The sequence below is a fragment of the Diplodia corticola genome, assembly GCF_001883845.1.
Source record: "Diplodia corticola strain CBS 112549 chromosome Unknown scaffold54, whole genome shotgun sequence".
Classification (NCBI taxonomy): Eukaryota; Fungi; Ascomycota; class Dothideomycetes; order Botryosphaeriales; family Botryosphaeriaceae; genus Diplodia; species Diplodia corticola.
The window spans coordinates 70,934-98,653 of NW_017971533.1; the positions used below are offsets into that span (position 1 = coordinate 70,934).

At 58.8% G+C, this 27,720-nt stretch overlaps 12 protein-coding genes across 12 annotated transcripts; 4 read left to right on the forward strand and 8 right to left on the reverse strand.

Annotated features, from left to right (window-relative positions):
* Positions 1–147: 147 nt before the first annotated feature.
* On the reverse strand, positions 148–1,238 carry BKCO1_5400025 (nucleic acid-binding protein; the record flags this gene model as incomplete). The annotated part of the gene is made up of 2 exons (XM_020277230.1): positions 148–580; positions 661–1,238. 2 exons carry the CDS (start codon positions 1,236–1,238, stop codon positions 148–150), a joined length of 1,011 nt encoding a protein of 336 aa, XP_020127210.1.
* An 895-nt stretch (positions 1,239–2,133) lies between these two features.
* On the reverse strand, positions 2,134–3,471 carry BKCO1_5400026 (thioredoxin reductase; the record flags this gene model as incomplete). The annotated part of the gene is made up of 5 exons (XM_020277231.1): positions 2,134–3,006; positions 3,071–3,186; positions 3,242–3,297; positions 3,388–3,394; positions 3,453–3,471. 5 exons carry the CDS (start codon positions 3,469–3,471, stop codon positions 2,134–2,136), a joined length of 1,071 nt encoding a protein of 356 aa, XP_020127211.1.
* Positions 3,472–4,082: 611 nt separating this feature from the next.
* Positions 4,083–5,798, reverse strand: BKCO1_5400027 (trna methyltransferase; the record flags this gene model as incomplete). Its single annotated transcript, XM_020277232.1, has 5 exons — positions 4,083–4,271; positions 4,328–4,531; positions 4,582–5,275; positions 5,330–5,532; positions 5,640–5,798. The coding sequence occupies 5 exons, from the start codon at positions 5,796–5,798 to the stop codon at positions 4,083–4,085; spliced, it is 1,449 nt and encodes a 482-aa protein (XP_020127212.1).
* Positions 5,799–6,039: 241 nt separating this feature from the next.
* Positions 6,040–7,093, forward strand: BKCO1_5400028 (60s acidic ribosomal protein p0; the record flags this gene model as incomplete). The annotated part of the gene is made up of 3 exons (XM_020277233.1): positions 6,040–6,134; positions 6,190–6,352; positions 6,410–7,093. 3 exons carry the CDS (start codon positions 6,040–6,042, stop codon positions 7,091–7,093), a joined length of 942 nt encoding a protein of 313 aa, XP_020127207.1.
* A 643-nt stretch (positions 7,094–7,736) lies between these two features.
* On the reverse strand, positions 7,737–9,134 carry BKCO1_5400029 (gnat family; the record flags this gene model as incomplete). The annotated part of the gene is made up of 1 exon (XM_020277234.1): positions 7,737–9,134. The coding sequence occupies one exon, from the start codon at positions 9,132–9,134 to the stop codon at positions 7,737–7,739; it is 1,398 nt and encodes a 465-aa protein (XP_020127208.1).
* A 953-nt stretch (positions 9,135–10,087) lies between these two features.
* Positions 10,088–11,478, reverse strand: BKCO1_5400030 (protein mitochondrial targeting protein; the record flags this gene model as incomplete). The annotated part of the gene is made up of 3 exons (XM_020277236.1): positions 10,088–10,422; positions 10,481–11,311; positions 11,373–11,478. The coding sequence occupies 3 exons, from the start codon at positions 11,476–11,478 to the stop codon at positions 10,088–10,090; spliced, it is 1,272 nt and encodes a 423-aa protein (XP_020127167.1).
* Positions 11,479–12,386: 908 nt separating this feature from the next.
* BKCO1_5400031 (cytosine deaminase) lies at positions 12,387–13,017 on the forward strand (the record flags this gene model as incomplete). Its single annotated transcript, XM_020277237.1, has 4 exons — positions 12,387–12,462; positions 12,515–12,600; positions 12,667–12,932; positions 12,993–13,017. The coding sequence occupies 4 exons, from the start codon at positions 12,387–12,389 to the stop codon at positions 13,015–13,017; spliced, it is 453 nt and encodes a 150-aa protein (XP_020127166.1).
* Positions 13,018–13,512: 495 nt separating this feature from the next.
* On the reverse strand, positions 13,513–14,230 carry BKCO1_5400032 (zinc finger fyve domain-containing protein 19; the record flags this gene model as incomplete). The annotated part of the gene is made up of 4 exons (XM_020277238.1): positions 13,513–13,565; positions 13,616–13,680; positions 13,736–13,794; positions 13,844–14,230. The coding sequence occupies 4 exons, from the start codon at positions 14,228–14,230 to the stop codon at positions 13,513–13,515; spliced, it is 564 nt and encodes a 187-aa protein (XP_020127165.1).
* A 536-nt stretch (positions 14,231–14,766) lies between these two features.
* Positions 14,767–16,358, forward strand: BKCO1_5400033 (bud site selection protein 6; the record flags this gene model as incomplete). Its single annotated transcript, XM_020277239.1, has 2 exons — positions 14,767–15,403; positions 15,454–16,358. 2 exons carry the CDS (start codon positions 14,767–14,769, stop codon positions 16,356–16,358), a joined length of 1,542 nt encoding a protein of 513 aa, XP_020127164.1.
* Positions 16,359–17,812: 1,454 nt separating this feature from the next.
* On the forward strand, positions 17,813–19,904 carry BKCO1_5400034 (cell wall glucanase; the record flags this gene model as incomplete). The annotated part of the gene is made up of 2 exons (XM_020277240.1): positions 17,813–17,993; positions 18,055–19,904. The coding sequence occupies 2 exons, from the start codon at positions 17,813–17,815 to the stop codon at positions 19,902–19,904; spliced, it is 2,031 nt and encodes a 676-aa protein (XP_020127163.1).
* Positions 19,905–22,421: 2,517 nt separating this feature from the next.
* Positions 22,422–24,198, reverse strand: BKCO1_5400035 (ntf2-like protein; the record flags this gene model as incomplete). The annotated part of the gene is made up of 3 exons (XM_020277241.1): positions 22,422–22,997; positions 23,084–23,812; positions 23,890–24,198. The coding sequence occupies 3 exons, from the start codon at positions 24,196–24,198 to the stop codon at positions 22,422–22,424; spliced, it is 1,614 nt and encodes a 537-aa protein (XP_020127158.1).
* Positions 24,199–25,180: 982 nt separating this feature from the next.
* On the reverse strand, positions 25,181–27,172 carry BKCO1_5400036 (multidrug transporter; the record flags this gene model as incomplete). The annotated part of the gene is made up of 3 exons (XM_020277242.1): positions 25,181–26,032; positions 26,392–26,929; positions 26,982–27,172. The coding sequence occupies 3 exons, from the start codon at positions 27,170–27,172 to the stop codon at positions 25,181–25,183; spliced, it is 1,581 nt and encodes a 526-aa protein (XP_020127162.1).
* Between the last annotated feature and the right edge of the window lie 548 nt (positions 27,173–27,720).

A 27,720-nucleotide genomic window follows, 5' to 3' on the forward strand; every position in this document is an offset into this window, starting at 1 on the left:
GTTTCACCTCTGGCATGGTTGTATTACAACACGTTCTCATATAGAGCGTCCCCTGGGAATCTCGACTGCCGTCCACCTTCGATATTTTACGGAAGCAGAGTGGTGGCTGATCACGTACCATTCCGGCCTTTCCCCAGCTCAGTCTGCTTAAGTGCGGCCGGCAGACGCCGAGGTGTAGTCAACGCGCAGGCGCCTTCCATAGACCTCCTTCTCCTGGAGCATGCTCATAGCCTTGGTCGCGCTGGTCTCGTCAAGGAAGTCTGCGTGGGCGAAGCCACGGGGCTGGCCGGTGCGGCGATCGATGGCGACACGGACGTCGAGCACGTTGCGGACGTCGCGGAACAGCTCGTTGAGGTCACGGTCGCTCATCTCGTACGACATGTTGCCGATGAAAAGCGTCTTGCTGGGCGGGTTCGGCTTGTTGCGGCTGATCCGCAGGCGGCCGCCGTCGCGGCCCTCGCGGCCCTCGCGCTTCTTGTGGAACTGCACCGTCATGCGGCGGCCATCGAGCACGCGCTGGTTCATGTCCATGATCGCACTCGACGCGGCCTCTTCAGAGTCGTACTCGACGTAGCCAAACCTAAAAATCAAACGCCACAACCGTCAGCATTCAAGTTTCGAACATCTAAGCCCTGGAGACGGCTGCTCGGAGAAACATACCCTCTGCTCATGCCAACGGGATCGCGAATGATGGTCGTCTTGACGAGGTTGCCGAACCGCGAGAACTCCTGCCTAAGCTGGTCCTCGGTTGTCTGGTAGAACAGGTTGCCGACGTAGAGGATCGTCTGACTGTCGTTGTCGCCGACGAATTGCTTCTTGTCGTCCTGCGCCGGCTCGGTGCCAAAGGCAGCCGAGGCCGCCGAGGCCGCCGCAGCGCCTACTGCCGACACGGCCTCGGACGCCGTGTCGAGGGCCGAGGTAGTGGATGACTCGGCCTCGGCGTTGGTGGGCTCAACCTCGGGGTTCCCAGCAGCAGCCTCTTCAGCAGCCTCTTCAGTCTCAGTCGCCGCCTCCTCGGTGGGACGAGACACGTCGGCGTCGTCGCTGTTGTAGCGGCGCTGACTGGCAGCCAACCATTGCCGCTGGTGCGGGCGGAATGCTGAGGTGGTGGAGGTGGAGGTGAGGCTGGCGAAGGTACGCGGCCTGGCGACGACGGCGATGGATGCGCTCGTGGACGAGGCAGCGCGGAGCGCGGCGCGGCGGAGAAGATACCTATGGGCGAGGAAAGCTGTCAGCATTCACTCGAGATAGGCGTGATTGACCGCAGTGGAGCAGAGCGGCTTACATGGCTGTGGAATTGGTGAGGTTTGTTGGATATCTGAAGGTGGAGGCGAGGAACGAAACTTCGATCGCGTTGGCGGTTTCTCTGGGACTTTTTGCCGCTAACCCGCACGGGGCAGGCGCACTCACCAGCCACAGCTTGGCTGCCACTGCCACAGCTCCCTTCGCACGCCGCACGCCGCGCGCCTCACGCCTTACTCATCGTAAAATTCTTGCCCGCTTGTGACTGCTCGGATGATTACGGAGCAAAGACTGGACGACATTACGTTTTTGAGGCATTTGCTAGCATTCACGTTGTCTTGCGAGCGAACGCCTTTTCCGAGATGTCGGCGGAAGCAACGCATCGTCCTATCAGCAGGTAGCACAAGAATTTGATATGCAAGAAACCCCCCTGACTGCCGGTCCAAAACGCTTGCTCAACGCGGCACCGGAACAAACAGCATGTCAGAATCCCTAGGCTTCAGCACGTACACATGTCAAAGCAAGATGTCTTATTCCGACGTCTAGTCTGCTCGCCGAGTCTACCTATTGACAAAGCCATCGGCGTCATAATGCGGAACGTATTACGCCGCGTTAAACCAACCCACCAGTTTCCATGACAGTCCAATCATGCACTATGCGAAAGCCCTCCCTTTCCATCTATGAGTCGTAGGCACGGGATTGCAGGAGTCTTTTTTTTTTTAAATCCAGAAAAACAAGATGATCGCGGAGGTGGTATCTACCGCTCTATCGCCAACATGACTCTAAAGGTAATGCGGAAAGGAAACCCCGGCGCTGAGCTGTGCATCGTGCCTCGGGGAAACGAGTCGCGCCTTGTCGCGACTCTCTATACAGGACGGATATCAGAGTGAATTAGAGAGTAGGGTTCGAGCGGTACTCGGGAACGACGCCGTTGGCCTGGGATTTCTTGGTCTCCGACTCGGCCTCCAGAGGGTTCTCGGGCCCGTCCTCGTGCTCCACGATGAACTTCTCCGCCTCGAGCGCCGCAACGCAGCCGGCACCGGCGCTGGTGATGGCCTGCCTGTAGCGCTTGTCCTGGACGTCACCGGCAGCGAAGACACCGGGAACGTTGGTGAGGCCACGGCCAGGCTCAGTGATCAGGTAGCCGTCCTCGTCCATGTCCAGCTGGCCCTTGAACAGGGCAGTGGCAGGGTCGTGGCCAACAGCGTAGAAGAGACCATTGGCCTCCAGCGTCTCCGTCTCGTTGGTCTTGTTGTTCTTGACGACAAGATGAGTCATGAGACCGCCGGCCTTCTCCTCGCCCTTGATTTCGACACCGCCAGTGTTGTACTTGATCTCAACCTTGGGGTTGCTCTCGAGTCTCTTCGCGTTGGACTTCGACGCACGCAGGACATCGCGGCGCACGAGAACGTAGACCTTTGAGGCCTTCTTCGTGAGATAGATGGCCTCCTCAACGGCCGAGTCACCGCCGCCGATGACGACAAGGGGCTTGTTGCGGAAAATCGGAGCAGAGCCATCGCAGACAGCGCAGGCGCTGACGCCATTGCCCCAGAATTTCTCCTCGCCAGGTAGATCCAGCCTCCTTGCCTTGGCGCCAGTAGCAATGATGATGGTGTCCGCAGTGTGGGTCTCTTCCTCGAGGGTATCATCGTCGCCCATGGGGTGGAGCCAGTACTTGAAAGGACGCTGGCTCAGATCGACCTTGCCGACGGTCTGCGAGATGATCTCGGTGCCGCAGGCTTCAGACTGGGCGCGCATTTGGTCCTGCATGGGTGGCCGCAAAATCAGACAGTTGTTCCCGCGGCAAGGGCAGGACACGCTGACTTACCATAAGAGTAGCACCCTGGATGAACTTGAAGCCGGGGTAGTTCTCGACCTCGTCGGTGGTGGTCAACTGGCCACCAGCGGCAATGCCGAGCGCAAGGAAGCCCTCATACATGACAGCTGCGCGCTTGTTAGCTATATCATCCACGGCCGGGCGGCTGAGGGCGCGACTTACGCTTCAGATCGGCGCGCGCAGCATAGATGGCTGCGGTGTGGCCAGCAGGGCCAGAACTGCACAACGACACTGGTCAGTATCCAGATGCTTGGGAGTCGAGCGGCCCGAATAGCGGACGCTTGCGTGCAGAAAAGAAAGAGGCGTACCCGATGACTGCGGCAGACTGTTAGCTCCTGCTCGAGTACGGCTGTGGGGGCGCGGAGATACGTACTGACAAGCTTTGAATGCATCCTTCTTGCGCCTGAGACTGCGTTGGAGATGGAAGAAGCGGCTGGAAGTCTGGCGGCGGCCGTTTGTCTCTGCTGCAAGGACGCGGCGGCGGCGAGCGGGACAGAGAGGGAGGCGCGAAGCGGAGAGGCGGTCGCTCTACGAAAGGCTGCGGCGAACAGTTTGGCGGTTGCAGGAGGCGAGTGTCTGGGGGCGCAATGGGGGGGTGGTGTGGTGTGCGGGTCCACCGAGGTGCGTAGAAATTCCAAGGGCGGCTTGGAGGCGGCCAAATGACGGAATGCGGGCGGTGGGGCGGGGCGGAGGACGGATGAAGCGAAGCACAGCGAGAAGGTGCGGCGGCGGAGAGCAGAGCGAGGCCAGGTGTATTTATCGTCGGCGGCAGTGGAGCCTCTGCGCAACGGCTTTGATTTCTAAGTAGTGGTACTCGAAGCTCCATGGCGCAATCGGCCGGCAAAGGCCCTGGAGGGAGGCGGATTCGGCGTGCGAAAGCCGGCGCCGGTGCCTCTCCAAACCTCGACTGCTTACTAGATGCCCCCGATCCAGAACTCAACGTCACCGCCCGTGCCCCTGTTCAGCCTTAGATCCCCCGTTCCAGCCGCCCTTATCACGGCAATCACTCGTCACCACCCCCTCCGCGCTTGCGCAGATTCGCGATCCCATACAACAGCTCGCCCAAACCGTCGCTGTTGCTTGTCTCCGCCGTGTCCAGCTGATTCGCCCGCCCCAGCTGCTCCTTCCCCGACATCGCTCCCTCGACCATCGCGCTGTCCGCCCACAACAGCCGCGCTGCCTGCTCTGCTTCCTGCACCCCCGGCTTGTCAGCTGCATCCTCACCGCTGGCTGCGGCTGTGGTCTTACCTGCTCAGAGCGCCTGGCGGTCGTCGACCCCGGCACGTGAATGCTGTCTACGGAAATGATCACCCCGTCCGAGCCGGCGGCCACATCCAAGACATTGCCAGCGATGGGGATAGCCGTCGCCTGAACCGGCTCGGCGCCCTGCAATGCTTCTATGCCTATCGAGATCAATGCAGGCACACCCTCCAGTGCCACCAGAATCGCCCTCTGTTTTGATTAGCAACGATGCACGTGCTCGGGTGGTGTTGCGCTCCTACCTTCTCCTTGGCCGTCTGCGGGACGCCCCAGATGCCCGACACTGCAATGCTGAGATCACGTCTTTTCTCGCCGGCAAATTCCCCTTCGTCTGGAATAGACGACAAGATGTCTCGGAGTGAAACTTTCTTCAGCAGGCTGCCTTTCAGCCAGTCCCAGACGAGCAAGTCATCGTCGCCGCCACCAGACACAAGAACATGTGGCGTTGCTAAACACATCTTGCTAATGAACTCTTTATGGCCAAGGCAGAAACCTTCGATGACGTGACCTTGAGGTTGACCTCGTGAGATTCGAATGTGTTCATCGCGGTCCGCAGTCAAGATGTAGCTGCGACGTCCTGCAGCGGATCCGTTCGATTCGGCATCCAGAGTGACGACCAGCAGATCCGTCAGCATCGATACATGGCCAAGAAGTAGTTCGTGCTTGAATCGCAAAGGCTCCTTGGACTTTCCCTGGGTTTCTTGTTGCTTAAGCTGGGCCTCCAGAGCCCTGCGATTCCTGCCCGTGTGCACGGTCAAATTAGTGGCGGTTGGGACAAACGTCTTCGGCGCCTGCTCCGCTTTGGTGATGAAGGCTTGCTCGTCCTCCAAAGTGTGCTGGAGCGGCAGGGCGTAGACGTCTCCGAATTTATCCGCACAGAGAATCGTTTGGTCATCCTGGGTTACGGCAATCGCGCATGGGCGCTTTGGCATGGTCCTAGAGTCTGACTTCAACAAAGGGAGAGACGGACAGGGCGAAGTGGTGTTCTACCTTTCACTCAAATGCTTCAACGCCCCGCTGGCGTCCAATGAAAAGACGCGTACTCGCTTGTCCTCGCCGGTCACAGCAACAATGTACTGGCCGTCATGCGAAGCCACAAGCCGGATGATCCTAGGCCGCGGAGCCGGGTCTTCCGACACTTTTCTTTTCTTTTCTGGCGGGCCCTCGGGCGTCTCTGGCTGCGGACCGTCCGGCTGGCGCAAACTTAGCTAACGTCTGCGGAGATGGCACAGGGAGAAACAACGCAACGGCACTTGTGGGCATGACGAATTGGCCCACAGATGCTTGCAATCAGACTTACGGGGGCATTACTGGAGGATGCAGCAGACCATATGCTTCGAATTTCGCCGGTGGCAAGGTCGATGCAGAGCAAATTATGTGCGCTCGCGGCGAGCAGCAGTTTCACGTCCTGAGAGCCCACGCGCTCGAGAGCGACCAGGCATTGGTAGGGGTGCTTCATGGCGGCAGCGGAAGTGAGATTGGTGGTGAGTCTGGTGTCTGGGTCTTGGCGCGGCCAAAAATTGGGCAGGCAGCGGACGATCGGCGCTAGCGCGCGCAAGCGAAGGCCACACGCCAGCGACATTTCAACTTTCTTGCGCGGCTGCTGTGACTTCAACAACATCGTTCCGCCGCCGAACGCCGCCCACCACCGAACAGACGCTTTTGACTTCGCCTGAAATATCCTATACCTCACCGAAGCTATGGGGGGCAAGTCTCAGAACAAGGCCGCTTACTTCGATAAGCTCAAGGCCCTCCTCGAGGAGTACAAGTCCATCTTCATTGTCGGCGTCGACAAGTGCGTCTCCCACCTGCGCCATGCGCCTCCCATCATGCATCTGACGCGCCTCCAGTGTCTCCTCCCAGCAGATGCACGAGATCCGTGCCTCGCTCCGTGACGTTGGCGTCGTCCTGATGGGCAAGAACACCATGGTCCGCCGTGCTCTTAGGGGCTTCATTGGCGAGAACCCCGAGTACGAGCGTCTTCTGCCCCACGTCAAGGGCAACGTTGGTTTCGTACGTGGCTTCGTCCTGCCAAAAGGTGCAATTGAAGCAGTGGCTGACAGGAACTAGATCTTCACCAACGGCGATCTGAAGGAGATCCGTGACAAGATTCTCAGCAACCGTGTCGCTGCTCCTGCCCGTGCCGGTGCCGTCGCCCCCGCTGATGTCTTCGTCCCGGCCGGCAACACTGGTATGGAACCCGGCAAGACCTCTTTCTTCCAGGCCCTCGGTGTCCCCACCAAGATTGCCCGTGGTACCATTGAAATCACTTCGGACCTGAAGCTCGTTGAGGCTGGTAGCAAGGTCGGTGCCTCCGAGGCTACCCTGCTGAACATGCTCAACATTTCTCCCTTCACCTACGGTATGAATGTTGCCCAGATCTACGACAACGGCCAGACCTTCGACTCCTCCGTCCTTGACATCGAGGAGTCGCAGCTCCTTGCCACCTTCTCCTCGGCCATCACCACCATTGCCTCCATCTCCTTGGCTCTCAACTACCCCACTCTTCCCTCGGTCATGCACTCCGTTGTCAACGGTTACAAGAAGGTGCTGTCCGTCGCCGTCGAGACCGACTACTCTTGGGAGGCCATCGAGGAGCTCAAGGACCGCATTGCCAACCCCGACAAGTACGCTTCGGCTGCCCCCGCCGCTGCCGCCGGTGGTGCTGCTGCCCCTGCTGCCGCTGCCGAGGAGAAGAAGGAGGAGCCCGAGGAGTCCGAGGACGAGGACATGGGCTTCGGTCTGTTCGACTAAGTTATTTAAACGTAACGAACAAGCGCTTCAGGTCACAATGGCGAAAAATCGGATGTTGCAATGGATGCTCGCCTCGGCGAGGTGATCATTCACATAGCATACTGAAATGGAGACATTGGACAATGAAACACTCTGGGCGATGTGATGCTGAAAATGCTCATAAGCCTTTTGTGTTCACAATGCAAGGTAAGCCCATTTTATCTTTTTGTTCTTTCGCCTGCTTGAATGATTATACATTTTTAACCCTGATCACCATGAAGATCAAAATCGCAACAACACTCTAATTTTTTAATGACGCAACCACACAATCCTTGTTATACAAACCATGTCTTTCTTGGAGCTTTAGCTGACAGAAAGTCGAACAGGTCCAATATACATCAAGTGTGCCAAACCTCAGTGATCTCTAGCATCCTATCGTCTATCCAGAAAGTCCCGTAACCCAACGTAGTAGGTATTCCGTGATATGTTCCGCCTCGACGCCAAGCATGCAAGCCCATCCCTTGTTCCCACTATGTGAAACTTACAAAATAGCCGTAGATGTTTTAGACATTAATGAATTTATCAACACCGCACCTTTGCCTGCCTTTGTTACTCGTGATGAAACGCAGGTGTAGAATATGATAAAAAAGGAATTGTCATTCAATTAAGCCGACGCTGTCACGACTGCTCGCACTCTATCCAGATCTATTCTTACCCAGTACACATGCCAATCCTGATCGATGCCACCCAGGCTCTTGCAAACGCCGTTGCTCTCCGCGTTTTCCAACGCCACATCCGCATGCGCCAGGCCATTCAAATCGTCCCCAAAGGCACCCCATCCCTCCTGGAAAATCTTCCAGCCCATCGCCTTTGCCAAACCCTTTCCCCTATACTCGGGCTCGACATGCAGCGACGACAAGCTCCCATCGGCGGCAAGAAACGCCCACGCCACCGGCTTCTGCTTCTGCGTCCCTCTTTTCTCCTCCTCCCCCTCCTCCTCCGGCCCGCCGTCCGAGGCGACGGCATCCGCAAAGACCGCCACAGAAGGCAACGTCCTCAGCGTGCGATTCGTCCTCGGAATCGCCGTCCTGCTCCTCGTAACCGTCAGGTCATCCTCGCTCAACCGGCCCCACCTCAGCCCCTCCCAGTCCCCTTCCCCCATCACCCTCTGATGATCCCCATCCTTCTTTTTCCTTTTCCCCTCCCCCTCCCCCCCATCCTCCCCCTCCGCCGTACCGTTTTCATCATCATCATCATCATCGCCGCCGCCGCGCCGCTGCGAGGTCGTCATCGAAAAAACATACTTCCGATACGCGAAGCCCGTGCCCACGCCGTCGCGCCGCAGGAAGCCCAGCCCCGTCGCCCACGCCACGCCGCGCGCGTGCATCGACCCGACCTTGAGCATCGCCGGCGCGTGCAGGTCGTCGAGGTAGCGCGCCGCCGACGTGCTCGTGTGCGCGTGGTACCGCGCCGCCGTCTCGCGCGCGTCGGCCGCCGTCACCGCCGCCCAGATGTCCGACTCCTCGGCCGCGGTGAGGGGCGGGTAGGGGACGGCGGCCGCCGCGTCGTCTCCGGTGTTGGCGGCGATGTGCGAGAGGAGGGCGAGGAGGTGGGAGGAGCAGGTGCAGGACGACGGCGGCTTCGTCGTCATCGTGGAAGAGGAGGAGGAGGAGGAGGGATGGTGGTGCAGGTGGTGCGAGGGATGGTCCCAGGAGACGTAGACCCAGCTTTCGGTTTCCGGGCGGCGGGAGCGGTCGATGAAGGTTGCTGCGAAGCATTGGTGGAGCGTTTGCTCTTGCTCTTGCTCTTGCGCTTTCCGGTCTTGTTCGCCACCGTCATTGGTGGGGGGAGGAGGAGGAGGAGAAGAAGGCACGGTGGCGAGGATGCGGGTGTGCGGGCTGTGGTGCCCGAATTGAATGCGCCGGTAGAGCGGTAGCGCGTAGGGCAGTGTGTGGTGCAGGTGCGGAAGCAGCGTGGTCTCCGGACTCCCAGTATGGTCGTGGACCTGCGGTAGGGAGTGGCCCAGGTGGGCGTCTTTTCCTTCAGCGAGTGGGCCGACCATTGTTGCTCCTTGCTCTTACTTGGGGAGAGGCTCGTGGCTCTGTGTTCTCCTTTTTGGGCCGATCTGCGCTCAAATGGTCGGTGGTGGTGAGTCCCAGTTGAGTCGACAGTGGAGAGAAAGACAAGAAAAATCTACAGCAGAGATTTTACACGTAATAATGCCGCCTGTCATGTGCACCACCGGCTTGGTGCACGCGTGTCATTCGATAGCGCGGATCTAGACCGTGAGCGTGCGAAGCCGACTTTCCTGTTTGAGGTGCTCGGTGGGCAAGTCGTTGCATTGCTTTGTGGTGGTGGGCGGTGACTCAGAGAGTATCGCAAGAGTGGGGGGGGGGGTATGGATCGTCTGCCAGACGCAGTTGGTCTTCAGGGGGAAGTCTTCAGAAATGTCAAATCACACCGGAAACGTCGCTGTTGACATGAGCAGTGCACATAACGCCTATATGCTTGCCATTTGAACTACCGCTGAACGCCACGAGGAGCCGGGTTGAAGCGAGGTGCCACTACCCAAATCTCTGCAAAACGAAACCCCGGAAAAGCCCCCATCCTGTCTACCTGGTTGAGTCTGCCAAAAGAACAAAACAGAAAGAGGATGCGCGAAAAACGGATGCACAAAAGTATATGGGTCGCTCGATCTACTACAACAACCACAACACCAGGCAGACTCCGTTTTCCGAAGGAAGAAGAAATAAGAAAAAGCCATCATGAATTAGGAAATGCAGAATGCTCCCTGAGACATCGACCCAGACGGCTGGGTCATTGAACAGGCCCAACTCCAGGGATGTCGCGATAGAGCCCCGCACCTCTCAACTGATCAGCTTGTACGCCCCGCCACCATCCCCATGCTTTCTTGGGACCCTCCCTCGTCACCATGTGCAGCTGATATCATTGTGGTTCGTTGATCATTCGTAGCCTTATAAACCCGGGTTTTTCGTCTTTGGATCGTATCGTCGATTACTGGGATGCGCACTGGACACGCTCGGCGCCAGGGTGCATGTCGTCGTCGTCGTCGTCCATCGGGGCAGCACCGCGTGCCCTGGCGTGTTCTCTGGTCGGGTCAATGTTCTCGAGCGGGAAGTCCTCGACCATTGCGTCGGCCGGAGGCTGGGCCGTCTCGATCTTGCGAGGACCCAAGATGCGCTCGAGCGCGGCCTTGTCTTCCTCAGAGAGCACGCTCTCCTCCGGCCCGATCTTCTCCGGGAACTTGACATCGAATTGAATGTAGAGGTTACCGAAGTCGTGGTGTCTGTACGAGGGCATGCCCTGGCCGCGAATAACCTTGACGGCACCTGTTCCGAAGTCAGCATTTCTGGTGCGCATGATACTGGGTTTTGCGAGCTGTCTTACCAGGTGAAATAACCTCGCCGGGCGTGATTTCGACAGACAACCATCTGTCGTCAAGGTGCTCGATGTGAAGGACGCCGCCAGCAAGTGCGGTGACGAGGTCAATGTCGGCCTGGTAGAAGAGATCGTCCTCCTTCCTCTGGAAGCGAGGATGCGGCTTCTGCTCGATCTCGAAGACAACGTCGCCAGGCTCGCAGTCAGGAAGCTGGTCACCCTCTCCACGGAATTCGATCCTGGTGCCGCTCCTGACACCCTTGTCGACGTGGACGTGCAGAACCTTACGCTCAATGACGGTCTTCTTGCCGTTGCACTGCTTGCAGCGGTCCTTCTCGCGGATGATCTCTCCCTCACCCTGGCAGTCGGGGCAAACGGTCTGGAAGCGCTGGATCATGGGACCCATCTGGCGCATCATCATCTTCATACCACGGCCATCGCAGCCAGCGCACTTCTTGACAGCGCCTTCCTTGCCTCCGCGGCCCTCGCACTTGGGGCAGATGACGGACTTTTGCAGCGCGAGCTTCGAGACCTTGCTGCGGTAGATGTCCTCGAGCGAGACCTTGTGGACATGGGAGATGGTGCGAGCCTTCTTGGGACCAGACTCCCTCATGCCGCCACCGAACATGCCACCGAAGCCGCCGCCGCCACCACCACCACCGAAGAACTGTGCGAAGAGGTCTTCCGCGGCCATACCGCCGCCGCCACCGCCGCCGTTCTCCAGACCCTCCTCGCCAAACTGGTCGTAGACATGACGCTGCTGCGAGTCCGAGAGGATTTCGTATGCGTGCGACAGCTCCTTGAACTTCTCGGCGGCATCGGGGTTGGTTGCATTCTTATCTGATATGGAGTCAGGACTCCGGAGTCGCAAGCAGGGGTACAGGTGGGCGTAAAAACCTACCAGGGTGGTACTTCAGGGCGCCCTTCTTGTAGGCAGATTTGAGCTGGGCCTCGGTGGCGTCTGGCGACACACCGAGGATGTCGTAGAATTTCGTATCTCTCACCATGGTGACTGTGGGAGCGGAAGGTGACGAAGCGCGCGAGGGCGGTTGTTGGAGGGTTCAGCCGGGTCGCTCGTGCTAAGTGGGCTAAAGGTGTCTTTTCACGAGGATCGTCAAAAGAAGAGCGCAAATTCTGCCGGCGGACTGGTGAGCTTTGGGGTCTTTGTAGGCGGCAGTGGGAGGACGTGAGGCTGGTGTCGGGAGGTGGCCGCGGGCAAAGTGGCACGGCGCGCAATATTTAAAGCCGTAGCACGGAAGCCGCAGGCGCAAGGCTGGGGGGGGCGTGGGTAAGCAGGCGGTGGAGGAGCAGGCAGACGTACCTCAGAGATGGGAGCGACTCGGAATGTGGGAGCGAAAAGCAGGGGCGGCGGGCAGAGGGACGGAGATGCAGTCGCAACGCCTTCTAAAATTCACAAGCAAGGCGTCGTTGGGTACGCAGGCAAAGCCTAGATAATTCCACGCCTTCCACCTAGTTCGCTGGTGTTCCATCGAACGCCGCCCGCATGCGGCAGGCGGTCAGCATCCTGCCGAGCCGCATCTGCCCAGATCCGCCCGACTGCGCGCTCAAACAATGCAGGGCACGCAAGCAAATCTCAGCCTGCCACTGTGCACCTGCGACGTCCGCCCCGCCTACGCGCGTCCGGCCACACGGCCACACGGCCACCGGCCGACTTTCTTCAGCCCTGCCGCTGCCGTGCCGCTGCCGCTTCCGCTGCTGTTGTTGTTGCTGCCGTCTCGCACTCCCGGCTTGCACTGCGTGGCCGCCCGACGTTATCACGATTGGTCGCTGTCATACCTACTATGTAACGCGCTGTGGATACAGCTACAAATTCATTCCGTGCCACTGTCATTCGTCGCCCATCTCGCGTTCGCGACTTTCCTGCATCCCCGTCCAGCTTGCCCTCACCTGCGTCATGTCTGACAGTGACCCCGGCTTTGTTGCCGCCCTCGAAGAGGCTAAGAAGGGCTATGGAGAAGGCGGCATTCCGAGTATGAGTCTCGCCCGCCTCGATGTGAATTCCAATTATTGACCCGTGTTTAGTTGGTGCCTGCATTGTGTCTAAGGACGGCAATATTCTGGGCCGGGGCCGCAACATGAGGATCCAAAAGGGTAGCGCCACGCTTCACGTAAGTCATGGGGTGGCGGAAGCGGACTGATCATGTCGGTAATCCGGCCGAGTAACAAGGATGCAGGGCGAGATCTCCGCCCTCGAGAACGCAGGCAGACTTCCCGCCTCCGCCTATGAGGGCTCGACCATGTACACGACTCTTTCGCCCTGCGACATGTGTACTGGTGCTTGCATCCTGTACAAAGTCAAGCGCGTTGTCTTGGGCGAAAACAACACTTATCTCGGCGGCGAAGATCACCTCAGGTCGAAGGGTATCGAGGTCATCAACGTCAAGAGTGCTGAGTGCGAGGCTTTGATGCAGAAGTTTATCGCTGAAAAGCCGGGCGATTGGTACGAACCTGTTGCAAGTTAGTCTTGGAGCATATTCCGTTGCTGACGCAAATTGAACAGGAACGAAGATATTGGCGAGCAGTAAGGGTCGGGAGCGCTCCACGCAAATGAATTCGAGCCTAGTTGCCACATACATTTGGCTTGGTAATGGTGCAAACAGAAAGCAATCACAACAGCTGCCCTGAATCGCACTCCTTTCCCGCTTGCCAGTGATTGCATTGCCCCGAGAATGCTCCGTCTTTTCGCCTGCTCCCGTGGTCGTGTTCTGTTGGGATTTCGAGATATTGCCAACCTCAAACACTTGCCAGTCCAAGATACATTTAAGCAGGAAAGGGATGTGAGCAGGCGTAGCAAAACTACAGAATCATGCAGCGAGATGGATGATGGCTCCGATGATGCCCCAGCGATGCTGTCGATGTAGCAGTGGTCTGAGCGCGGCGTGGGGCTGACGCAATCAGGTAGAAGCGGCATAACATGTCGTGATTGTTGGCTTCACCAGGAAGCGTGTGATCCTTTGTCGAATCGATGGCAACTGCACAGGTGCCGAATGGCCAACGTCAATCGGGATCATCCACAATTTTCAAGCCTCGAGAAGGCGGAGCGCACGTTCGAATGCTTGGACAACTTTCGTGTCTAACCGACTGTCAGTGGTACTACAACATAAGCGCGTCAAGGACACTCACAATGCTCCCTCTTCTTCTCAAGTTCGCGTTCTGAATTCTGGACATGAGCCATACGCGTACGCAGTCTACACCGTATTAGCAAGTGAAAGTAGCTTTGAAACCACGCTGTGAGACACCAACCTATAGAAGCTCCGGTCAGTTTCGTGGTGTGGTGTGGTACCAGCCCAAAGTTGAAAGAACTTTGAGAAGTCAGCCTCAGGCGGTATTGTAGCGGAGAGGACCAATTACGTTCATGAGTCGCTCAAACTCAGTCCACAGCTGTTGGTCTTCATCGAGTTTTACCGCCATCGCATTGTGGTATCTTTCCTCCAGCTCTTGCCAGTCGAAGTCTTTGAGCGGCTGCTCTGGATCCAGCTCATCGTCACCCATTTGGAATTGGGTTTCGGGTTGCTCGTGGGCATTGACATTTTCGAGCGGAGGCATTGACGTTGGCTTGACAGAGTCATCCTCCTTGTCACTAGAATCAGAGCCGGCGGAGGAGATTTCAGTTGGTGGAACTGGTGAGGCACGTTGAACACCCTGTTTTCCCGCGGCCATCTCGGAATGCGAACGTTTCCGCGTGGGACTTTCCGCTCCCCTGTTGGGCCGGTCTTCGGGCGAAGGCGGGGTGCTCATAGCGGCGAATCCACTGCTGGGCGAGTTCGTCGCAGGTAGGTACTCGGGGTGCTCGTGACCGTGGCTTGCAGGCGTCGCTCGTCACGCAGAACGTGCGCACAAGGTGTGGCTGGTGAGTTGTGGACGGAACGTGCGCTGTGTCCGTGTGTGCGGTGCGGGCGGGCGTTGTCGCGCAGGTGCAGGGGTCTGGCTGATGCCTGCGTCACAAGGAAGCCACCACACCCGACCCAGGCCCGCGCCTTCTACTTCGACCCGCGACCGCTCTTATCACAGCGCCTGTCACCTGCCGCCTTCGCCCTTCCTTCCAGACCTCACGCAAGCTTTCGAGCCCACCGGAACAAACGGAACGAACGGAACGAACGCCAGCGTGGACAACAGCAAGCGGTCTATGGATAAGTAGCAGTTTCCACCAGAGCTCACCATGTACCACGGTCCACGCCCGCCAACCTTCGTAACTCCTGAGACCTGTTCAGTGCCTTGAGCATTTCCTGCGCGAAATCACTCTTCACCAACCGAAATTCTCTCGCCTCAACAACATGGACTGCGACATCTGCGGCAACGAGCTGACCGCGAGGGCCCGCGTCCACTGCCCGACCTGCGCTCGTGCCGCTCTCTACCCGTACCGCATCGAGCAAGCCGCCACCTTCTTGGACAGGGAGAAGTTTGCCCAACACGTCGAGGCTGTAGTAAACGGCACCGAAGACCGCGCCGGACAGGCCGTGTCGCTAGGCGAGACTCTGGTCGATACTCACGAATGCTCCAAGAGGGTGGCTGTCGAGCGGGACCTTGCTGCGAAGGAGGAGTTGCAAGAGCGTATGCGTCTAATCACCGAACAGACCGATCTCCTCAAACGCCAGATTGAAGAAACGCGGCGTGAAATCGCCGCCCGCAAGGCTGCCATCGCCCAGCGCCATTCAGATCTCGAGTCAGCCTCGTACAACGTCGACAAGCGTCGCGCCAAGGACCTGAGCGTGGTCAAGGAGGTCATCGGAACAGTCAAGCATGCCGACGACATAGGACATCGTGAAGACATCCGTAGCAAGGTGTGGCACTGCAAGCACGCCGCCGACATCGCTGGCCTGAAGCAGCGGAGGCGCCGTTCGAAGGACGGGCAGACGAAGATGGAATACTACATTGGGGGCGTGCGGATATACGATCTGCGCGACTTGAACCGTACGAGCTTGCTATACCCCAGACCAAGAGCGAAATTAACCCTGATAAAGCTGCATCCCCAACTCAGGTCACGACGTCGCTTACTCTCCTGGCTGGCCTCGTCGTTCGAGTCGCCAATTACCTTGCTGTCCGGCTGCCGGCTGAGATTACTCTACCGCACAAAGACTACCCTCTCCCGACGATCTTCTCCCCTGCCTCCTCGTACACGCATAAGGACGTGCCATTTCCGGGGACGACACCGATCTCCTCTTCAAGCAATAGTCCCACAGCATCTCGTACTTTCGAGAATCAAAAGCCTCGTTCGCGTCCGAGGCCACTCTACATTGACCGCAAATTACCCGCGCTAGCAAACGAAGACCCGACGTCGTACGCCCTGTTCGTCGAGGGCGTTACGTTTCTAGCTTGGGATATTGCATGGCTCTGCCGTTCGCAGGGCCAAGTGAACGCCTTTACCGAATGGGAGGAGATGTGCCCGATGGGGAAGAACATGTTCAAGCTCCTGGTTGAAGACGCTCAGGCCACTCTGAATGCACTGGAGCAGGAGACGGCGCGCAAAGCCGAAGCCAAGAGTGGCGCGCCGGCTCGCTCGTCGGGAGTTACAGATGTAGTCATGGGCTATTTCTCGCACGGCATGTCCAAGGGTTTCCTCGGCAGTGCCGAGGGCACCAACTACATGAAGGGCTGGAAGTTCCAGACGGCCATGAAGGCGGTCGACCGGGTCAAGGGCCACCTCCAGGCGGAGATGCAAGGAGCGGAATGGGAGGTGCTAGACGAGAAAGAGTGGGAGATGGATGAGGAGACGCCGCAGGGACTTGATTGGGCGGGTGAGATGAAGAAGGTGTCTAGCGGCTCGAAGCTTGCGAGCGCAGCTATGGGCAACGGCAGCACCGACGAGGGGCAGGGCAAGGCGCGGGGATGGACCAAGTTGAAGAGCAGGAGCGACGAAGGCCGGTAGGATAAGGCGGATCACGATCAGCAATCAGTCATGGCAATCGTGCGGAGTCTGTCCTAGGCAAAGAAGATCTCTCAAGGCAGCCAGTGGTCGAAACAGTGGCCTGTCCATTTACACGCAATGCCGGGCCATACAGTAGGGCAGGATGATAAGGTCGATAGGTGGTACAAGCGGACGGGGCAATGTAGAGGATGAGGCACAGTAGGGAAAAACAAGGCGACGACATTACGGTGGCTGCATGACATTCCTGGTGGCTTGATTGAGCGCTGCGCCATAGCCCCTCGGCCTGGCAAACGCAGCCCCTCCTCCCCCCCCTCGATGCTTGGCTCAGGCCCGTATTGCTAGCGACGGACAAAGCGCGCATTTGGCGAACACGATGGCGGTGGGCGGGACTCGGGCGGCGGTGGCGGTGATATTCTGGAAGACGGCTGCCGTGTTCTGGCGCGTGGTTTGGCCGAGCAGAGGGGCGTGGGGGGGACAAGCTCGCAGCACGGAGCCGCAGGCGGTGACGTCGGCCAGAGCCCTGGGACGAGACACGGGCACACGGGCTTGACCCTGCGCATGCAGCAGTCAGCCCTATCGAGACAGCACCCCGACATGAACACTGGCGCACTGTGGCACGGCGGCAGCGAACAAGCATCGCGCATCCGGACGCGCGCAGCCGGCACACGAGGGGAGGGCCCGAGGGGACTCCTCATCTCTGCCCCCCCAGTAGCGTCCCCCAATGCGCTGGCGAAGCGGCGTCGATCGTCATAGGGCCAGTCCGCACGGGGACTGGTCACGGCGCGGGTGGGGACCAGCAAGAAGTGGAACAATACTGGAGCGCTTGGCCCATGGTGCTGCTTGGCAGCCAAGGATACGACCACCTCATTTCGCAGTGCTGATCGGAAGCGTGGAGGACGAAGGACGGCGGTGTCGTGGGCGTGTGGCTAGCCGGCAGCACGAGGGGCTCGGGCGGCGCCTGGTGGCAGCACCGCCAGGAACGCGCAGCACGCGGCCGCTAGCTCCCCCGCGTTAGCAGGCGGTGGCGGGCGTCAAGACAAGACTCGGGCGGCGCCTTTTTGCCGGGGGTGAGGGCCGCCCGCACTGGGGCCCATGTTAGCGGCGGCCAGTGCTCCAGGGGAGATTGCAGCATTCGGCACCACCACGCCCGAAAATAGCCAGGCTCCGGATCCCCAGAACTGCCCATGGCCTCTCAATTGCCTGATGCGGCCGGCTGCGCCATCCAGCGATCGCCCAGGCACAATCTCAACGCCGCCCCTGGCCGCTGGCTGCCTCCATCAAAAGGCGGGCTGCCCACCGTCCATCCAATCCCTCACCACGGCATCTAGCTCTCACGACCAGTGCAAGGCATTTGCCCCAGTCGCTCTTTTCCTCTGCTCGTTACCTCCGCTTCACTCTTTCAGCGGTCCGCTCTCTAATCTCTAATCTTTCTTGTTGCTGCACTTGTAATCAACATGAAGTCTGCTCTTATTGCCGTGGCCGCCACGGCCCTGCTCGGCAACGCTGCTGCTGCTGGTGTCCACGACCGCCACCAGGCCTTCCACAACCGCCGCAGCCCCCTCGAGGTCCGCAACGATGATGGCGAGGTCTGCGGTTGCACCACCTACGTGACCACCGTCACCGGCCCCGCGACCAGTGAGTCCCGCTCCCATCCCAGATGTCATTGCCACGCCATATTCTGACCCTCGCCAAACAGTCGTCCCCACCCCCGAGTACTCTGCTCCCGTTGCTCCCTCGAGCCCGGCTGCCGGTGTTCCCTCGGCCCCGGCCGGCTCCTCGCCCTCGGCCCCTGCCTACGGCGTTCCGTCCGCTCCCGCTGGCACTCCCTCGGCCCCGGCTGGCTCCCCTTCGAGCCCTGCTGCCGGCGTTCCCTCGAGCCCGGCTGCTGGCGTTCCCTCCAGCCCGGCTGCCGGTGTCCCCAGCAGCTCCAACGTCGCGGGCGTCCCTGGCTCCACCCCGGCTCCCAGCACCACCCCCGCCGTGCCCAGCCAGCCTGCTACGCCTGAGGCTCCGGCTCCCACGCCGGTCGTCTCTACGTACGCCACCCCGGGCACGTACACCATCCCGGCCACCACCATCACCGTCCACGACACCACCACTGTCTGCGGTGCTTCCACCACCAGCCTGACCCCTGGTGTCAACACCTACGGTGGTGTGACCACCTCGGTCGTGACCGCGACCACCATCACCTGCCCGTACGCCACCGTCGAGACGGCCGAGTCCACGACCACCAGCGTCATCAAGACCACCACCTACACTTGCCCGGCTGGCGGCGAGTACACGATTGTTCCTCCCTACACCACCAGCGTTCCGGAGGGCACCGTCACCCACTTCCCCACTCCCGCCACCTACACTCCTGGCACCTACACGGCCCCTGAGCAGACCGTGACCATCACCAAGACCAACGATGTCTACGTCTGCCCCGCTGCCACTCCTCTCGGTGGCACCCCCAGCGGCAGCTCCCCTGCCACCGCTGTCCCCACCAGCAGCGTCGACGGCGTTGTCGGCAGCCCGTCCAGCACCCCCGCCCCTGTCAGCACCCCCGCTGTTTCTGTCGGCACCCCCCTGGCTTCCACCCCGGCTGCTTCCACCCCCTCTTCTGCTGCCTCGTCCACCCCCTCCAAGGGTGCCGGTGGCTTCACCCACAACGGCAACCAGTGGGCCATGACCTACACCCCCTACAGCGCTGACGGCCAGTGCCGTGAGGCTAGCGGCGTCATGGAGGACCTGAAGGACATCAAGAGCAAGGGTTTCACCACCGTCCGTCTCTACGCCACCGACTGCGATGGCCTCCAGACCGTTGGTGATGCTTGCAAGGAGCTTGGTCTGCGCATGATCATTGGTATCTACGTCAAGGAGACTGGCCTCAGCGGTTCCGACATCACTGAGCAGGTCACCGACATCATCCAGTGGGGCCAGGGTGGCATGTGGGAGCTTGTTGACCTTGTCGTCGTTGGTAACGAGGCCGTCTTCAACGGCTTCTGCACTGCTTCTGAGCTCGCCAGCTTCATCACCAGCTTCAAGTCCAAGATCACCGCCGCCGGCCTGTCCCTCACCAAGATCACCACCACCGAGACGCTCAACATCCTCCAGGGCACCGAGTTCTCTGCGCTCTGCGATGCCATCGACGTCATTGGTGTCAACGTGCAGCCCTACTTCAACTCGGAGTGCACTGCCGACAAGGCCGGTGACTTCGTCGTCTCCCAGCTCGAGCTCGCCAAGAAGGCTTGCCCCAACGTCTCCGACGTCCTGAACCTCGAGTCCGGCTGGCCCCACCAGGGCAGCGCCAACGGTGCCGCTTCCGCCTCTGGCGACGAGCAGGCCACGGCCATCAAGTCCATCATCGAGAAGGCCGGTACCAACTCGGTCATCTTCTCGTACGGTGACGACTCGTGGAAGAGCAGCGGCGAGTTCGGTGTCGAGCAGTACTTCGGTTGCGCCAGCCAGTTCGAGCTCGTCTCCGGCACCCTCAAGATCGGCGGTCTGTCCCTGTCGCTCGACATCGGCTCGGACGGCATTGACCTCGACCTCGACCTCAACCTCTAAGCGGCTCGTTGATCTTTGTCTTGTCCGAAGGAAATTTCCTTAGTCCTTTGTAATTTCTTAGATATCAAATTCTCCTGTATCATGATGGAGCGTCTTCGTGTGCCTTAGCAATTGTGTAGCATGAGGAGGATTGGGGAAAGAGCGGTTTTGAAATAGCAGTTGTATTGTTGTCGAAATCGAGGTGGTTGAACATCATTCCGTCCCAGCGCGCAGTGAAAAGAATTTGTCCGTGTAGTTTGCTTATCTTTCTAGTGTATAATATCTTGTCGTGTTGTTGCCTTTAGCAGAAGGACAAAAGAACGGGCCACCCAGAGATACGAATCCTCAATAATCCCGCTCTCGTGTGTATGACTTGCATGATGGCTGAGGAAGGAAAGCCACACGTGCATCTTTGTTTCGTGCTCGCTTACTTGAAAACACGTCTTCTCCACTGGCCTCCCCACTCTTCTCCATCCGCATGAAAACAGAGAAATCAAGCATAAACGCACCGACGTCGCCGAGAACCAGGGACTAGACACTTTCTGCAAACCTGGTCGCCTTGAAGCGAGCCAGGAGGATGTGGGATCATTTCATCTCGCTTCCTTCTCGCCTTGGCAACCCCCTCTGTCGTGCCATGATTTGAACGAATCGATAGTCAGTGCTTTTGACTCAAAGTAGTCTCGGCAGGCGGGATTGATTCTCCGTTCCTTTCTGTTTGTGTGCTATCTGTTCAATGATCAGGGTCCTTTTTTAACTTTCAGTTGAAAAGAGAGAAAGGTTAACGGCGAGTATGGTGAGGTGCTTTGGTTGACATTATTCGACTAAGGGCCTAGCGACAGCTGACTACCTACTTGATATGTTGGATGACATTGGGAACGCACAGAAGCGACTTTGAAGAGAGGGAAAAAGATGTTTGTGGCCGAAACACCAAGCCTTGTTCAACCCCACGGCGAGAATGGTAAACGAACTGGTGACTCTGAGAGCAGAAGCCTACTCGCGTGGCCAACTGGACTAGCCGCCACCGCCTCTGGACACCTTCATCCTGTCTACCATCTTCCTTGCCGAAGAGTTTCCAAGCCACGGCTGAAAGACTGTTCGGGACTTCCAAATGGATGATCAAATGGAAATTAGATAATACAACGTGGCATAGACTCAGTATGAAAGGTTCGTGTAGTCGAGAGGTGAGAATTCCCAGCTGATGACGATTGAAGCAGCCTATAGATTATGCGAGTAGATCGCAACCTTTCATCGCAATTTCTGGTCCGCATCGAGCATGTTCCACCTATGGGGAAGAAATCAATTCCAACTACGATGGGGATGCCCGTCGAGCAGATTGCATCGACGGAAAAACGTTTGAAACGAAGCACGCCTCGCAACAGCGTTGCTGTCGTCACGTTGGCGAAGATGCGGGCGGCTTCCACAGGGCGGCACAGTTGCTGGCCGATGACGATGTGATACCTGTCATCACGGTACATGACTTTGAAACCCCTTCCAGCAAAGGCTTGGATTTGCTTCGAGCCTCCTGGAAACGCACCGTATGTAGTCATCTCTCACGTGTGGTCCGATGGGCTGGGCAGTCCGAAAGCAACACTCTTCCGGGCTGCCAGCTGCGCATAGCCCAAGGCTATGTCAACGACTTCACTTACGTAGCGTTGTGCAGTAATCCCGTCCATGGTTGGATATGCCTTCCCGACTGAAGTTAGATAGCCTCTCAGCCCAACTGTTAACAGGTAATAGTTGAAGTGTAACGAGTCACTTACTATTTGACACGGACTTTCTCGACACGGGGCAATGGCCCTTCTCTCCCTTGAAAGTTGCACACAGCATATCGAAGACATTCGTGATCTGTGTGTATTCCTACATGCCACAGGTTTTTCATCTCCACTGCAACGACCTGCACTCCGCTCAACAGTACGAAGTCCAAGAACATCACCCACTTTGGTAAAACTTTCCGCGGGAGAGAGAAGCGCGCGTGGAATAGAATATCGTACAGAATCAAGATAATACAATTCAAAAGTGTGTGGCCTTCTGTTGCTTTGCGCCTGAACTTTTCCCATCGGCGATGTACCCTTGACACACAAGATCCAAGCAAGCAGGTCCAACAAAGACGCATTCCCTCTCTCCGTTTCTCTCGAAGCGCATAGTGTCTCGCAACACGTGTGCTCACCATCCTCGCAATGGCGCCTCCCACGCTCATATACTCCTTTAGCTCCGCCGAATGCAGGTCCAATCCACACCCTCCAGCCAAGCCCATCTATACCAACAACCATGAAAATGCTTCCATCCAAAGAGAATGGAAAAGAAGAAGAAGAAGTGAAAAGGACCGTGGGCCGACTTTGTTAGTCCGTCGAGCAGAAACCCCTTGACAATTCGATCCGCAAATGGTGGCCAAGGAAGTGAAAGGGAAAATCCAACTGAAGAGAAGAAGGTGGCCGTTGCCTGAAGACGAAGAGCTGCGTATTCGTCCTGAGCTCGTGAAGTTCGTGAATATTAAAGAATAAGAACCATTACCAGCATCCCGCCTCTTTGATTGGAAGCTTAGAAATCCCAGAAGGAACCCCCGGAAGTCTTGTTGGGGTCCCTCATCGTAGTGATCTTCCTGCCGGTGATGGTGCTCCTCCCCTTGTCCTCCTCAGCGTCGTCCTCTCCAAACATCCAGTCGCGGTTGCTGCCCTTCTTGCCACCCATTCCGTCACCACCAATGTTGATGCCACGCTCCTTGCGGGCGGGCTTGTCGGTGGATTCCCAGTTGGCGTCCAGGTCCTGGTACAGCTTCTTCATCCCGCCGCCGTTGGTGTTCTCATTGTTCGGCTTGGCAACGTGGGATGGGTTGGGGCTGTCGTCACTGATTTCGAAAGAACTGCCAATGTGCTTGTTGGAGTTGGTGTTCTTGCTGGTCTCGCGGAGCGGGCCATTCTTGCCCATCTCTTCCTCCTCGTCAAGGATGGGGTCCTGGTAGAGACCAAGACCCTTGCTGTGCTTGTTGCCCTTGCCGCTGACTTCCTTGGTCCTCTGAGCCACAGGGGTAGCTTCGTCGTCAAAGTCGAAGTGAGTCCTGGCATCCTTGCGCGGCTGGTGCACCACGGGACGCTTGACGGGAGATTCCTCGGGTTCCTATAGAAAGCGTGCACATGTCAGCTCTACCGCAAAATTCGATTTACTATCCGGCATGCATCGCCACCCAGGGCGAAAGTACGTACCTCGTCGTCACTCCATCCGATTGACTTGGTGTGCTGTGGCAGGATCTTGGTGCGCGTCTTCTCGGGGGTCGCAAAGTCCTCGAATCCCCATTGCGGCGTGTGCTTCTTGGACTTGGAGGCCGGCCTCTGCTCGGCCTGGGGAGCATCCTCGCCCTCGCCGAACTCGAAGTGGTTATACTTCTTCGCGTTGGATTTGATGCCGCGATGCGCGGGTTCCTCCTCCTGCGTCTCGCCTTCATTCTCAAAGATTCTGATCGGGTGGTAGTGCTTGGCAGCGCCGGCCTTGGCGGGAGAAGCGCTGCGCTCAGGCGCCTGGTGCTCGGGGGAGATGATCTCGTGCAGGCCGCGCGACACTGGCTTGCTCGCCCTCGCGCGCTCCACCCTGGGTCCAGAGGGTGTCTCGGGCTCGTCTTCCTCCTCACGAGGCGCAAACAGAGACAAGCTCGCGTGAGGGTCGGTAGTGGCACTGGTGTTGCTCCTGCTGGTCTGGGGCCTGCTCCCGTTCTCACTGTCGCCTGCCGAGGTGTTGCGGCGGGAAGGAGCGCTGGAAGCGGCGGGAGCGCTGGCGGCGCAAACGTTGATGAGGCGGATCTGGTCCTTGGCGTCGCGGATGGGCCAGTTGCGCGCGCGGGCGCCGATGACATCGACCTGCTTGAGAAGCGAGGCCTGGTCCCAGTGCATGCGAATCGAGACGATCTTGTGCTCGGCGTCGAACTGGACAATGTGGATCTACGCGCGCGAGGGCTGTCAGTCGCGGTCTCGGACAGAGGGCGGATCCGGACGATCTGGGGTGCTTGGGTGCTTACCACAGGGAACGTCACGGTGCGGTCGGCAATGAAATTGTCATCCAGGCCCGGGAGGTAGGCGCCGCCGCCGTTGACGAGCTCCAGGGTGGTCTCGACATCGAGGCAGAGGCCATTGCTGCTCTCAATGGTGCTGAGGATCTTCTCGGCCTTCTTCTTCAAGAGCTTGCCCTGGGCGACCAGGTGCTTGAGGATGGCGGTGGGCTCCGTCACGGTGGTGGTGGTGGGGACGTAGTGGAGCGAGGCGCCCGGGGCCAGCTGCGCGGTGGCGGGGGCGCCGAGGAAGGACTGGTATGCGGCGCTGAGAGCCATGGTGCAGCTTGGACCGGGTGCTGTGCGACTCGGCGGGCGCTGGAGGCGGCGATCGATGCGTGGTGGTGATCGGTGCAGAGGCGAAGTGGGGGCACTGGAGGCAATTGGCGGGGAGAGGTCGAGGGCAAAGGTAAACAGAGGGAAGGCGGCACTGGAGGTGGCTCTGGCCGGCAGACGGCGGCAAGATATTGGGCAGAAGGCCTGAGTCAGCAGCGTGTGGCAGGGGCGGCGCAGGACGCGCGCTGAAACACAGGAGAGCCCTGCAATTGCTACGCAGCACGCTGCCAGTGGCTTTCTGCGCTGTTGTGGCCTTCTGCTTCGAGCCCGTTGGTCCGCTCCCGCCTAGCGCCTCTCCCGCCGGGCGCCATGTCCAGCCCTGCGCAAGGGAAGTGGGAACCTGCAGCATCGTCTTCCTTTCCGCACGCTACCACACGCGTGCAACGTCAAAATCGCCCGCTGCCCGCTGCCCGCTGCCCGCCGTCGCCCGTCTGCCGCCGTCCTGCCAGCCCAAGTCTGGATGCCCAGCCTGCTGACGCGCCCGCGCAGATACGCGTCGGAGGTGCGCCCAGTTCGCGCCCAGCACGGATCGTCCTCCAGGACGTGGGGTGCACATCAAACACACCATTGCCGCCTTCGGCTCCATCCGCGAGCGACCGGCGCCGTCATTTGAGCGCGTATTACCAGCCCTACAATACCTCGGTCACGCATGCAGCATGCTCACACAGCGGCTTGAATAATGGCAGAAGGAGTGGCGGCTCTACAGTCCGCGCATAATTAAGGAGAGTGGCTATGACAAAAAAAACAAAAAAGCAGAATGGAAACAATGCAACGCCGGTAAACACCCATTGCAAAGGAATGACTGGAAAGCAATGAAAAAGTCGCCCGTCATCGCGCGTCGTTGCAAGTGCCTCGCCGAAGAATGCATGCTTCCGAGGGGGCAGCAGCGCAGCAGCAACGTCTCTATTTTCCAACCCATCCTCCATTAGTACCCCTGCTGCTCCCCCTCGGCATCGAAGCACGTTTCCCAGCAAAGCACCTCCGCCGGAAAGTCTCTCTCGACGCTCGGCCGCTCGCGCACAAACCACGCCAGCCCAGCACCTGCCGCGCCAAACACGGCAAGGCTGGTCCACAGCGCATAGTTCGTTGCTGCCACGCTGTAGTCGGTGCTGAGGTAGAAGCTTGCCCCGCTGACGGCCACCGCGAGCGCCTTGAACAGAGAGGCCGCCTGCATGAGCCCGATGACGGTGCCCGCCGAAAACGCGTCGGGCGCCACGTTGAGCATGAGCAAGATGACCAGCACCTGCGCTCCTCCGGCAAGAAGATGCTTGATCATGATGGCCGCACTGGAGATGACGGCCGTGACCGGAGTCGAGCACATGGTGAGGAACGCCAGCAGCGGCGTGATGATGTAAAGAGCCGGGAAGAAGAGCGCGCAGGAGCGGAACGGTCGCAGAAGACCAAATCTTTCAATGATCTTCGGCACAGCATGGAGGATGATGGCCCCTGCGATGGCGCGAACTGCCAGCAGTATCAAACCAAGCCAGTCGCAGGGGATGCCCATCCCTCCATGCATGGAGCTACTGTGGCCCAGATGCGGGAGGACGACGTCAAAGGAAGATGCATGGAGTGAGAGCAAGCAGAAAGAGCACATGAGGACAATAAGGGAAGGTGCCTGGAGAAACTGAGCGATGGAGATGGGCTCGGGACGGGTGAAGTCGACGATGCGGATCGAAGGCATGTCGGAGGAATCGTCTGGAAGAGGTTGGCCGAGGAAAGCAGCCTTCTCGCAGTCCATGTCGGACTCGTCAGCAGAATTGGAAGTCTGGGGAAGCGTCTAAAAAGAGGTTAGTGACTGTGTCAGGTTGAGAGCGGGCGAAGAGTCGTGACGTATCCCACAGGTCTTGGGCATCCATCCACGACAGCCACACGGTCGATCCCAGGCCATTGCAGCAGGACAAATCCTAATGGGTACACACGGGAGCCGTAAAAGCGTCGAAACGCTGCTACTCCTGCGCTTTCGCGCGAAGAGCTCCTCGGATTCCCCATGTGGACATGCCCTGTCCCTACAATCAGGCTGGAACCTCCCAAGCAGCGCGGCATGCGTAAGTCGTGGGTGTGGGTGAATGCCGCAAACCAGCAGGATATGTCGTTTCCCTTCCCTGAGCTCAGCAGGGTTGAATCGTGGTGACAAACCTCCTTGAGAATGAAAGTGGCAGCAATGGTAATGACGAAAACCAAGCTGCCACAAGCAATCTGGCTGCTAAGGATTGGGAATTTCTCCCAAATAGCGCCATGAGCCTTGATACTTCCTGCGACCATACCCTGGATCAATGGGCCGATGGATCCGCACACGCCAACAATCGGCAGCCTGGATACGTTCTTCGTCCTCTCCTCCGGGCTCTGGCTGACGTCTCCGAGCATGGCAAGTGTGCTGACAACGACGGCGGAACTGACGAGACCGGCAACGAAACGGAGAATGGTGCACGCAATCAGATCAGTAGCGAAACCCATGGACAGGCAGCAGGCCGACATGCCGTACAAGCCCACCAGCGCAACGGTCCTTCGTCCTACGCGATCGGCAAGATATCCCCAGAGAATGCCGGCGGCAGCGCCAAAGGCGTAGGCGCAGTCGAGGATGCTGCGGAGATACGAGTCGGAGAGCGTGCTGCAATACTGTTCGTTGCTGGAGACGAGCATCTTGAGCTGAGGCTGCAGGCTGGACGCCATGATGCTACACAGACAGTCAGCGATTGCGCTGGACGTGGACTCGACGGGGTTCGTACGCTTCAGCGAGGAAGACGACGTAGATCCAGGTTAGTTGGGTGTGGTTGGTGCCGGTGGGATCCGTCACTTCCGAGTCGTACTCGTCCTCGTCGGTCATAAACTCCTGCTCCTCGATACCAGCTACCTTCTCATATTTGGCCAGGTCCTTGACCGGAATCAAGGACCGGGTGCGACGGTGGAAACCGAACATGATGATTAGTTATGTACTGCGGCGCAAAGCCGGTAAAAAGGCGTATGGTAAGGCTGAGAGAGAGCGTCGTTGGGTCGCGGCCAGCGCGGGGGTGAAAGTGGAAAGGCTAGAGACTGTGGAGGTCGGATGGACCAAGTGTGGTGTTGATGGTTGCTAGAATGAGCGGCGGGCAGGCGCTGCAGACATAGCTGTAGTCGCGATGCTGGGCGTGTGAGTTGTTCTTGGAGAGAGGATCGCGCGAGAGGGGAGGGTCTGTGATGGAGCAGCAGCAGGGAGAGCCGCGTGCTCGGCTGCCGTCGTGGTCCTTGCGGTGGCACATTCGGCATGGCGCGCCCCAAAATAGGCCAGGGGTCCGCCGGCTCCCAGGCCTCTGTTTGACCATCCGTACGCGAGCAGCGCTCCGCGTCGAAGCAGTCGGCGGCGATTGCTGCGGCCCACAGCAAAAAAACCCTTCGTGTGGCCGCGGGCGCTTCGAGCGCATCGTGTGATGCAGCAGGCCCGCTTATCGCCGCTGCACAAGACGCTCTTGCCCAGGCGATGGCGCTAGC